This window comes from Zalophus californianus, chromosome 4 (genome assembly GCF_009762305.2).
Source record: "Zalophus californianus isolate mZalCal1 chromosome 4, mZalCal1.pri.v2, whole genome shotgun sequence".
Classification (NCBI taxonomy): Eukaryota; Metazoa; Chordata; class Mammalia; order Carnivora; family Otariidae; genus Zalophus; species Zalophus californianus.
Window position 1 is genome coordinate 157,045,233 of NC_045598.1, and position 12,155 is coordinate 157,057,387.

At 36.6% G+C, this 12,155-nt stretch overlaps 1 protein-coding gene across 1 annotated transcript in view; it reads left to right on the forward strand.

Annotated features, from left to right (window-relative positions):
* ATP6V1C1 (ATPase H+ transporting V1 subunit C1) overlaps positions 1 to 12,155 on the forward strand; it is a 39,888-nt gene that overhangs the window by 12,467 nt on the left and 15,266 nt on the right. The window contains exons 2-6 of the mRNA XM_027622204.1: positions 2,346 to 2,516; positions 3,518 to 3,585; positions 9,617 to 9,702; positions 10,358 to 10,452; positions 11,947 to 12,038. Coding sequence (XP_027478005.1) covers positions 2,385 to 2,516; positions 3,518 to 3,585; positions 9,617 to 9,702; positions 10,358 to 10,452; positions 11,947 to 12,038 — 473 coding nt within the window. The 5' untranslated portion in view covers positions 2,346 to 2,384. The remainder of the gene's footprint in view (positions 1 to 2,345; positions 2,517 to 3,517; positions 3,586 to 9,616; positions 9,703 to 10,357; positions 10,453 to 11,946; positions 12,039 to 12,155) is intronic.

Sequence of the window (12,155 nt, forward strand, 5' to 3'; positions counted from 1 at the left end):
AGGCAGACGCTTAACGACTGAGCCACCCAGGCGCCCAGCGGTTTTACTTCTATCCTGCAGAAAATTCTTTCACAAAAACAGACATGCACAAGCATTCACTGAAAAATTGTTTATAATAGCAAAAAAGTAAAATATAACTATTCTTCCAGAGGAAAATGGATAATAAAATTTAGGTTATTCATAAAATACCTTATAGCAATTAAAATGAATGAACTACATATATGGATCACCATGAATAATTCCAAAAACAGGTTGAATGAAAAAATTAAGTTGGAAAAGAATATGGGTAGAATGATATTTATATAATAGCTTTAAAATTTAACATTTGAAGTTTCTCAGGTAGTCTAGTGATTTTGTTTTCAAGTCAAAGCTTATCTCTGGATGGCTTCTTTAGAACTTGGTGCTCTGAGTGGCTTCCTTCCATGGATGGCCAGTTAAGCTGTACTGTTTTCTGGCCAGACTGAATGCTTTTTCTGGGCTTGCCATCACTAACAAGCCTGTGTTTAGTTTGTTGATCATTCGAGAGAGTGTAGCTCTTAAATGCATCTTTATCATTAATGTTGGAAAAATCATTTTATTTTTTTTAAATTTGTTTATTAGAGAGCACGAGAGGGGAGAGGGTCAGAGGGAGAACCAGACTCCCCGCTGAGCAGGGAGCCAGTGCAGGACTCGATCCCGGGACTCTAGGATCATGACCTGAGCCAAAGGCAGTCACTTAACCAACTGAGCCACTCGGGTGCCCTGGAAAAATCATTTTACAGTAGAATTTTTGAGATAGTCATTTAATACCACCATCTATATTTATACCAGTTTAACCTGTCTGAATTTCTTATCTGTAAATGGGGAGGATGATGTGTATCTCATAGAGGTATTGGGAAGATCGAGATAATAATGTATAAAACATTTACAACAGTACCTGGTATATAGTAAATGCTCTACAAGCAGAAATTGGAAAAAGATAAATATATAGAATGGCGTCTGTGTTCACTGCACTTTCAGTTGTATAATGCATGGGATTACTTCAATTATAATTCTAAAAATAGGCTGAATGAAATCATGAAATTAATAAAAACCCATTATAATTAGCTATAATACTTTACATCTTAAAGGAAATTTAAATTTACAAAGTCTTTTCACATTCATTATATGATTTTGTTATCAGGACAACTTTGTAAGGTAGTTATTTTCTATTCAGGGGAGCGTCAACAATCACAGTAGCAGGAAAGTTTATGGTGGTTCTAATGAAGACATATTAAAGTGGAAATAACGGTATGGTAATATTTCCATTTTTGAGTTTGTGTACTTTACCTACTTAGATTCTGAATACATTTGGCTCTAGACTTTTGTTTTTCTGTGTGAGAGGGAGGGAGGAAGGAAAGAGGGAGGTTGTAGAAGAGGGTTGGTTGTGTCTTTTTTTTTTTTTAGATTTTATTTATTTATTTGACAGAGAGGGGAGAGGAGAGGATAAGAGAGGGGAGTGGCAGGCAAAGGGAGAGGGAGAAGCAGGCTCTCGGCTGAGCGGGAAGCCCAATACGGGACTTGATCCCAGGACCCTGAGATCGTGACCTGAGCCGAAGGCAAATGCTTAACCAATTGAGCCACCCAGGCATCTGAGGGTTGGTTGTGTCTTAATGGAACTCTTTGGAAAGGGGATCCACACAGAGCCTCTCACTCAGATTCAGTGGGATTCTATCACTACGCCCCCATCGTATTTTTACGTATAAGGCTAATTGGCAAGATTTCTTTTGCAAATTTATAAATGTTTGATGGCAACTAAGTATATGCCAGGGATTTGAGGAGATTCCTTTAGGTTGAATATGGATTAAAGTTAATGACCAATTTGGCTAACTTTGTTGGATTTGCTAAGCCAGATATGACAGATTTATTTAGTGGCTACTGTTCAAATGCATTCGTTCAATTCCTTCTCAAAGGTAAAAGTTATGCATGTTTTTAAATTTCCTATTTTGGTTTTATGTTTTAAAAGTTTAAGATAAACCTATAAATTTGTGATTTTTCTACTTTTGTGAAATGAAACCGTTGGTAGCTAGAATTTGAGTAATCTTCTTTGAGTAATTCCCATTTTAGATGTTTTGTAATTTAAAAAAAATTAGATACTTCCCGTGTTAGGTCTTTGTCATTTTTTTTTCTAGTATCATAAATAAATCCCCTTTTACCATTTATGTAGATTTGCTTCCAGGTAAGTAAATTTGACTTTGCTTGAGATCATCTGCCAGTGCTGGATTAGTTTGAAACAGGTTAATAATTATCTTATCCTGTGACTCTGAAATACTTTAGGAACAAATGGTATTAAAGGTATTTTTTGTTTGTTTTGTTTTACCTTTCAGAGTCCCTCTTGATTTTGGAAAAAATACTTGGTAACAAATATGACTGAGTTCTGGCTTATATCTGCTCCGGGGGAGAAAACATGTCAGCAAACTTGGGAGAAATTGCACGCGGCAACTACGAAGAACAATAATCTTGCTATTGCTTCAAAGTTTAACATTCCTGACTTAAAGGTAAAACTGCATGGGGCAAAATAGTTTGAGTTCATCATGAAGAGGACAATTGTCTCTGCTTACCTTTGAGAAGAAATGAGATATCTGGGTTCCTTCAAGAAAAAAAAAAATCTCATTTCTTGTCATTGGCATAATTGAAAACTTACCTTGTTCTCTCTGATCTTCAGATTTTAAATAATGAGGAAATTGAGATTTTAGAAGTAAACTACCAAAGTGAGATAACATTTTTTAAAACTTTTGTGCTTTTCTATAAATTGTAATGAGAAATCTTATGAAAATATTTGATATGTTACATTCACAAATATGATCTTCAGAAGTGAAAAATCTTAGTAATATATATTAAATTTCACAGTGAACCCAATTTTTTGTTAATTAAATTCATATAGTGTTCAGTAATGTTGTAAATGTTTTACCTTTGTATCCCTTTAATCATACTTGGCAAGTCTCGCCTAGTTATTTAATGTAGTTAATTTATTTAACAGTTATTGAAGATCTGTAACCTGGCAGCCTCAAAGGGAAAGCAGGCTGTCAGAAATTTTACAGAATGAAAAAAATCATGATATTTTTATTTTGCTGGTTAACTTAGCAGGCACTTATACATCACATTCATTTAAGAAATACTTAAAATTGTATTTGGGGAGTTATGAATTGCTTTGAGACACTGATAGTCATGACCCCTATTTAAGAGGTGCTGCTGTAAACCATGACTTCAGATGATCCACCCGTCACTGAGCAGCACAGGTAGAGGCAGAGGCCTGCCATTAGGGAATCTGCACATCTTAAATAGTGGTTGTACCCATGAATTAGAGGATTATCTTCCACATATAAATAGCTTTGAAAGGTCTGACAGACATTTTTTAACCACACTTGTACTTTATGAAATAAAATATGGAAAACTTAAGATTTGTGGGCCCTTCAAATCAAGATGTTGTATCACCTTGTAAAAAAAAAAGGGGGGGGGAATGAAACCTAGGTAGTAAAATGGTATATTTCCCTCCTAGGTTGGCACACTGGATGTCTTGGTTGGTTTGTCGGATGAACTGGCTAAACTGGATGCATTTGTAGAAGGGTAATGTACTTATATGCATAGACTAGAGCAAAATGAGAGTCACTGTTATCAGGCTAACTGGACATTGGGCTTATTAACACATGTATACTCTGCTTATTGGAATGGTTTTAGAAAATAATGACTTATTTTTTCTTTGTAAATCATCTTTATGAAGGTACAATTTATATACAATAAAATATACCTGTTTGAAGTATGAAAATAGTGACTGTCTTTTTAATACTTTTATTGAAATATAATTTACATCCCACGCAATTCAGCTATTTAAAGTGTACTGCGATTTTTAGTATAGTCACAGAGTTGTGCAGCCATTGCCACAATCCGTTACGGTACATTTTCATCACTCTCCCACTTCCACCATCACAAACCTTCTGTTACTTGTCCCCCCTTACTCCCTGCCCGTTAGTCTATTTTCTGATATATGTATAAGATTTGCTTATTCTGGACATTTCATATAAATGGAATCATACAATATATGGTCTCTTGTGACTAGCTTCTTTTCCTTGGCATGTTTCAAGGTTTATCCATGTTGTAGCATGTATTGATATTTCAATTTTCTTTTTTACTACCAAAGAATATTCCATTGTACAGATACACTATATTTTATTAATCCATTTATCAGTTGGTGGACACTTAGGTTATTTATTTCCATTTTTTGGCTAATAAGAATACTGGTATGAATATTTGTGTACAAGTGTTTGTATATTCCTATGTTTTCATTTCTCTTGGGTATGTACCTAGGAGTGGGGTTACTGGGTCATGGTGGCTCTATTTTTAACATTTTGAGGAATTGCCAGACTGTTTTCCAAAGAGGCTGCACCATTTTATAGTCCCACTACCAGTGGATAGAGGTTCTAATTTCTCCACATTCTTGACAAACTTGTTACTATTCATCTTTTTTATTATAGCCATTCTAGCGGATATGAAGTAGTATTTCATTGCATTTTCCGTTTGCATTTCCCTAAAGATTAGTGATGTGTTGAGCATTTTTTCATGCATTTACACTGGCCATTTGTGTTTCTTCTTTTGAGAAATGTCTATTGGATCCTTTGCCCATTTTTTAATCATCTTGTCTTTTTATTATTGAATTGTAAAAGTTCCTTATAATTCTAGAGACAAGTCAGACTTATCAGGGGGAGTGGGAGAAGGAGAAACAGGCTTCCCACTGAGCAGGGAGTCCGATGTGGGGCTCGATCCCAGGACCCTGGGATCATGACCTGAGCCGAAGGCAGACACTTAACTACTGAGCCACCCCAGGCACCCTGTCTTCACTTTCTTAATAATGTCCTTTGAGGCACATTTTTTTTTTTTTTAAGATTTATTTACTTATTTTAGAGGCAGAGAGAGAGTGCATACATGCAAGCAGTGGGGAGAGGCAAAGGGAGAGGGAGAGGGATAGAACCTCAGGCAGACTCCCTGCTGAGCACAGAGATCCATCTCAGACCCTGAGATCATGACCTGAGCCGAAATCAAGAGTTGGACGCTTAACATTGAGCCACCCAAGGTGCCCCCCCCAATTTTTTTTTTTAAAGGATTTTATTTTTAAGTAATCTCTACACCCAGTGTGGGGCTCAAACTCACAACCCCGAGATCAAGAGTCACTGCTCCACTGACTGAGCCAGCTAGGTGCCCCTGAATCATAAAATTTTTTTTTTAGATTTATTTATTTATTTTGAGAGAGTGAGAATGAGAGAGAGAGTACATGAGAGGGGGGAGTGTTAGAGGGAGAAGCAGGCCCCTCGCTGAGCAGGGAGCCCGATGCGGGACTCGATCCCAGGACTCCAGGATCATGACCTGAGCCGAAGGCAGTCGCTTAACCGACTGAGCCACCCAGGCGCCCTGAATCATAAAATTTTAAATTTTGATGTCCAATGTATCTATTTTTTGTTGCTTGTGTTTTTGATATCATGTCTAAGAAACTATTGCCTGATTCAAGGTGACACAGTTTTATAGCTATATTTTCTTCCATGAGTTTTATAGTTTTAGCTTTTACATTAGGTCCTACATCCTTTTTTTTTTTTTTAAGATTTTATTTATTTAGAGAGTGAGTATGAGCAGGGGGAGAGAGAGAATCTCAAGCAGACTGGGCCAAGTGTGGAGCCTGACGTAGGGCTTGATCCCACAAACCTGAGATCATGATCTGAGTCAAAATCAACAGTTGGACACTTAACTGACTGAGCCACCCAGGCGCCCCAGGTCTTACATCCTTTTTGAGTTAATTTTTGTCTATGTTGTGAGGTAGGAGTCCCAAATTCACTTTTTCGCATGTGGGTATCCAGTTGTCCTAGCACCATTTGTTGAAAAGACTATTTTTTCTCCATTGAATTGCCCTAGCACCCTTGCTGAAAACCAACTGAGTGTAAATGTGAGGGTTTATTTCTGGACTCTCAGTTCTATATTTCTTTCTAATCCTTATTTCTATCTTTATGCCAACACCACATTGTCTTTATTGTCGCTTTGTAGTAAGTTTTGAAATCAGAAAGTGTGAATTCTCTCTGTTTTTCTTCTTCAAGGTTGTCTTGGCTATTCTTACACCTTTCATTTTCATATGGATTTTAGGATCATCATGTCAAATTTCTGGAAAGAAGTCGGCTGGGATTTTGATGGGGATTGTGTTGAATCTGTAGGTCAGTTTGGGGAGTATGGCCATCCTAACAATTTTAAGTCTTTGTTCCGCGAACATAAGATGTTATGCCATTTATTTGAAGATAGTGATGCTCTTGTTTTTTTAAAATTCAGTTACAGTAAAAGAGTTTTTCTAAACTACAGTTTTAGTCACTCCTGATATTTACTTGCTCTGTATTTCAGCTGAAGATGGATATGGGATCCTTGATCACTTTTTGCATTTTGATTAATTGGCAGAACCAGTCTACGATTACTTTGATTCTTGGAATACAGAGCGTTAAATACTTAGGGTTTGGGTAAATAGGTACAATTTTGTAAGATACAGAATTTTGGAGAATCTTAGAAATGTATATTTGAAGCTCTAAGGGAACTTATTCTTGAAGTCTGTTTGGAAGGGTTTCCCATGTATGCTATTAGGCTTTTCTTTATTGATGGAACAGCCATAATGCAGCCTCTCTGGGTAATAGAGGCTGATGTTTCAGAGAGACCTTTCAACATAGCAGCGTGTAGTAAGTAAATAGACAAAGATGTACTGATGGTCTTTAATATCGGAGGCAAAAAAGTCAGACATGTTTACAGTAGATTAAGCAAGAGATATTAAAAGTTTTAAGATGAGGCACTTGGCAATAAGAGTGAGTCAAAGGGGGGGCGCCTGGGTGGCTCAGTCGTTAAGTGTCTGCCTTTGGATCAGGTCATGATGATCCGATCGAGCCCCGCATCAAGTCCCCCATCAGGCTCCCTGCTCCGCGGGAGGCCTGCTTCTCCCTCTCCCACTCCCCCTGCTTGTGTTCCCTCTCACTGTGTCTCTGTCAAATAAAATCTGTCAAATAAAATCTTTAAAAAAAAAGGATGAAAGAAAAAGTACAGAGTACTTTACGGTGAGTAATTCCATGCATTCATTATAGGGCAAATGTGAAAATAAGTATTGATGATATTCTCAGAGCTCTAATTTGATGGTATGAACATCTCTTTGTTTCTTGGTTGCGATGAAGTTTGAGGAATCTCTTTGTAGTTGCCATCCCTGAGGTGATTGTATTCCCTACAGTCCCATCCCCTCATCACAGTTTCAGGTCATGACCAAGAGCCGTGAAGAAGGGAGGTCCCTGAGAATGTAATTATTTGGATCCTTATTAATCATCTCGTTGGCACTATAGGTCTTTCCTTAAATTGTCATTGGGATATCCTGAATGTAGTGTAAGATTTGCTCACATTTTTTAGGGAAGGAATCTGGAAAGTATTTAGGTTAAATGTAGTTCATTTGGTTGTGGAATCAAAAGTTACCTGCGCAGTTTGTCCGCTGTTCTTTTCTGCACTGTTATGTAATCTTATCTTTGTCAGTTTTTCTGAAACAATGAGGAATTTAAAAATCCTGTAGTTGTTAGATCTTGGTAGAATTGACAGATGGGAGCTTAATGACTTAAATGTTCCAGTTTTTAAAGGTTGAACACTGTGATATGTGGAGTAGATTACAGTTTTTACTTATCAAGTAATCTAATCATCAGAGCAGTTTTTAAGGCGACCATGTGTACTTTGACATAGATACTCTTGTAGAGATGCACAGGGAGATTGGGAAGTTCTGAATTACACACTCGGTTTATAAATTTGACACTAGGCAATTCTACACTCTGAACTATTTCTGCGGTAAACATATGGCCATTTTTGCATGTTCGTAGCAAATGGTTCTGTTTATAAGATGCTTGTGAAATTACACGGGAATAATGGCTTGTCTCCTTTGAAGGGATAAGTGAATTTTGGAGACACAGCCAAGTGTATGTACAAATCCCCAAGCTAAATGTGTTGAAGACAGCAGTTTACATCATTTTTTCTACAGTTGTTCTACTTTATTAGGTTTGAAGTCATTTAGCATAGGGTTTTTTCTGGCCCTTATTGGTTCATGTTGCAGGAATTTCTTTTTCTTTTTCTCCTAAATATTTATTTGAGAGAGAGAGAGGGCGCATGTGTGCAAGTTAGGGGAGGGGCAGAGGGAGAGAATCTCAGACCAACTCCCTACTGAGCATGGAGTGAGACACGGGGCTCATCCCCAGGACCCATGAGATCATGACCTCAACCGAAACCAAGAGTCGATGCTCAACTGACTGAGGCACCGAGGTGCCCCTTGCAGGAGTTTCTTAATTTGTCCACCTGTTTATCCTCCCTGCCATTGAGCATATGGTCCTCAGATTAATTGTCCAAAGCCTTGTTTTGACCATGTTACACTTCTGTCTAAAGTCTGACATCAGAGGCTATCTATCCGCAATCTGGCTCTAGGCTACCTTCCTGGCCTAACCTCCCCTTCTCAGCACAGCACTCCGGGCAGTGTGGATCCCTTGTCATCCTCTGAATGCCCTTGCTTTTCTGCCCCTCCTGATCTTGACTCAAAGGATGCCTTGCAGCAAGAATGTACTTTCTTCCCATCTCATCATCCTTTCAAAACCATTCCTGTCCTTCATTGCCCTGCTCATGAGTCATTATGCTTTTTTGATTATAGTAGCTGGAAGGGATCCCTTTTTCCTTTGTGCGCCTCTCTCTCTCTAACCTGGTATTCTCAGCTGGCGCTTAACCATAGATTACTTTGTATTTAGTCATTTGTGTCTTTTGGTATCTCTCCATTTGATGTGAAACTAGTGTTGTTTGTTTGTTTTTTGTCTGGTATACCTTTGTATCCCACCCAGCGCCCAGAGGCAGACATGGAACTGGAGAAAGAGCACCAAAGTCCAGACACCATGTTTCTAGTCCCAGCTCTGCCATTAGCTGGTTTTGTGACTTTCTGTGATTAAGTCAGTTATTCTCTTTGTACCTTAACGTCTTTACTTATATAAAATGAAGGGATTGACAAAGTGATATCTAGGTGCCTCAGTAGTTAATGCACTATGGTTTCTCTTTAGCATTGTTCCTTGCATGTAGTAGATGCTTAATAAATAGTTAATGAATAAATAATACAGGACCTCATTCTTCATCATTAGTGTTGCTTGTATTCTGTTGCCTGTCAGATCTCTTTTGTCCTAAGTGAAAGCATATAAGTGGTGAATGCTAGCTCCCAGCCTCCATCCTTTGTTGTTGGTCCTTGCAGTCAGATTCGTTGATCCATTTTTGTCATATAATGTATGTTTCTCATTAGTTTCCCATTACTTTCTTTCCGGACTTAATAAACATATTGCATGTGGTCTCTTTAAAACTCTACAGTTACTCAGTTGAGCTTCGCATATAACAAAATCTTGGTCCCTTTTATCCTTAAAACCTTATTTGTAGAAGTTATGACCCGTGTTCTGTATTATACAGATAGATGTAATGGGAACGGATATGGTCAGATTCATGTGCTTATGTAGTGTGTTCGTTGTATCGCATGGAATTGAGGTCTTTTTCCTGAAAATGATTGTTGTTGTTGTTGTTTTTTTTTGTGCCTCCCAAGGGTGGTTAAGAAAGTGGCTCAATACATGGCTGATGTATTGGAGGATAGTAAAGATAAAGTTCAGGAGAATCTGTTGGCCAATGGAGGTAAGCTAATACGTCGGGATTTGATACTGACTTACATAAGGTGAATGATTTAGCTACGAAAACAGGGAATTCGTAGTTGAGTGTCTCTTTGACTCTACATTTTTTATTCTTTTCATTTGAATGTGAAATGGTCTGTGTTTTGAAGATTGTTGAAGTATAGACTCCTAGAAACAATTATCACCTGGTTTTAATAGATTTATTTTCAGTTTAGGTTGGCAAAGAAAGAACATACTTTTGCCAGAGTCTGCTTATTGAGGAGACAGTTTGAAGTTTCTTAATCTTTGTGTCTTTCTCCGACATTTGAGGCATATCATGGCTATGCGCATATTTCATTTTTTAAGTCATCAAATTAGAAGGAGCATTTTAATATATAGCTATATATACACACATACACATACACACACATATATGTGTATATATAAAAATATAAAATTTTGAGTAAGGAGAAGAGAGCCAGTCAGAATACAAGTAAAAAATATTGATTAATCCATGTTATTTAATATAGTTCCCACATTTTTAAAATCAGGACTCTCCAGCAGTGATGACATCTTTACTGATTCTCTGAATGCAAATTTCAGCATTAAAAGTTATTACTGTGTAGGAAACCATAAATACTCTGTTGCTTCTCAGTAATTAATTTATTTCCTTATTTCAGTTGACTTGGTTACTTATATAACAAGGTTTCAGTGGGACATGGCTAAGTATCCAATCAAGCAGTCCCTGAAAAATATTTCTGAAATAATCGCCAAGGTAAGATAAAAAATGACACAGGTAGGACACATTGATTTATAGTGGTTTTATTTTATAAGTATTTAGCTGGGAAATACTCTTTAGGTTTTGACAAAGCAACTAAATGATATGTGACTGATACAAACAGGAGGTACCCTTAGTACAACTTTACGAAAAAAGATGTTAAATATAACACTTTGCTGTGTGCATTATCCAAGTTGTGGTGTTTACTTACTTAAATGGTTAACTTAGATATTTTATCAACAGTGTTTAAGAAAGTAAACTTTAAAATTCTGTATTTATGATTTATACAAATTTAAGGGTAACAGATTATGTAGAACAGGAACATTAAAGATTTAGTAGTCATTCAGGTAGATGAAAATGATTACTTTAGCATGGTTATGTATAGTACTGATTCAGACATTAAACTTTATGGGCTCTCTGACCCCTTCTGACATTCAGTATCAATCCTCTACCCCCAAAAATGCCTGTATTCACATACACATGATTTTATGTACAGTTTCAGGTCGTACACAGATCCTGTGAAGCTCATCCACGAACTCACCTTTTATATTGTAGTCCTTGAACTTGAGAGAAAATGTAAAAGTCTTACCTGAAGCTATAAACAGGGCAAATAGACGAGGCCCTTTTAATTGTCAACATTGTTATGATCTGGCTAGGATGAAAATAATGGTTTAAATTATTTGGACAGACTTTTTCCTGGCTCCCAATGACTTTATTTGAACAATGTGCTCTATAGTTAAATATAAATGAGTAGCTTATTAAGGGTTTTAAAACTGAAGTCATCATTATAATTTAATGAAAATGAGTAGTTTATATAAAATGCTCTTACTGTGACTGAGCCTTATTTTCTTTTGATCCTGTTGAAGGATCTAATCATCATCTTCTGATACTAGTATAGATGAGGAAACAGGCTCATAGAGGAATGGTAACAATGGTAGAGCTGAGTTGGAACTAGTTCTTCAAATGTTAAATCTGATTTGTACTTTCTTCCTAAATTGTTAGTAGTTTTTTTTTTGTGAAAAATCAGCTTTTGTAACATTTATAAATAATATTCATCCACAATTGTTTAATTGCAAAAATATTTTGTGTAAGAATAGCGGTGTTGTGAACAACAAAACTGTGTAGTTTATTACTTTCAGAAATTAATCCTTCAGCCTTCTGAAGTTAAAGCCTTTTAATCAATAATCTCTGTACCCAGTAGCCTAGATTGCATTTATGTGGTTTAAGAAATAGTATCATAACAGTAATTAAAATATATGTGGACTAAAACATTATCTTTGGTAGAAAAGATTCATATGGAAATTACCAGGGTTATTAAAAATGAAGTAGGTTATTTTTTAAAATGACCTTTTTTAAAGTTGTGCTTTTAAAATAATGGTTCTTACATCAGCAACCAGTGATGGTGTTTTTTAAAGTAAATGTTCAGCTACTTTGTGTTAGTAGAGGCAGATTTAGGAAAATTTTGCCTATTTTTCTTTTTCATTTTTAAAGGGAGTGACTCAAATTGACAATGACCTGAAATCTAGAGCATCCGCATATAATAACTTGAAGGGAAATCTTCAGAATTTGGAACGGAAGAATGCGTAAGCGTATCAAGTATATGTGAATATTAAGAATTGGGGGAGCACTCTAGCATACATTGAACGAGCTATTGCTGGGGTTTAGTGAATTCCAATTTATGCTGTTTTTGTAATCAAAAC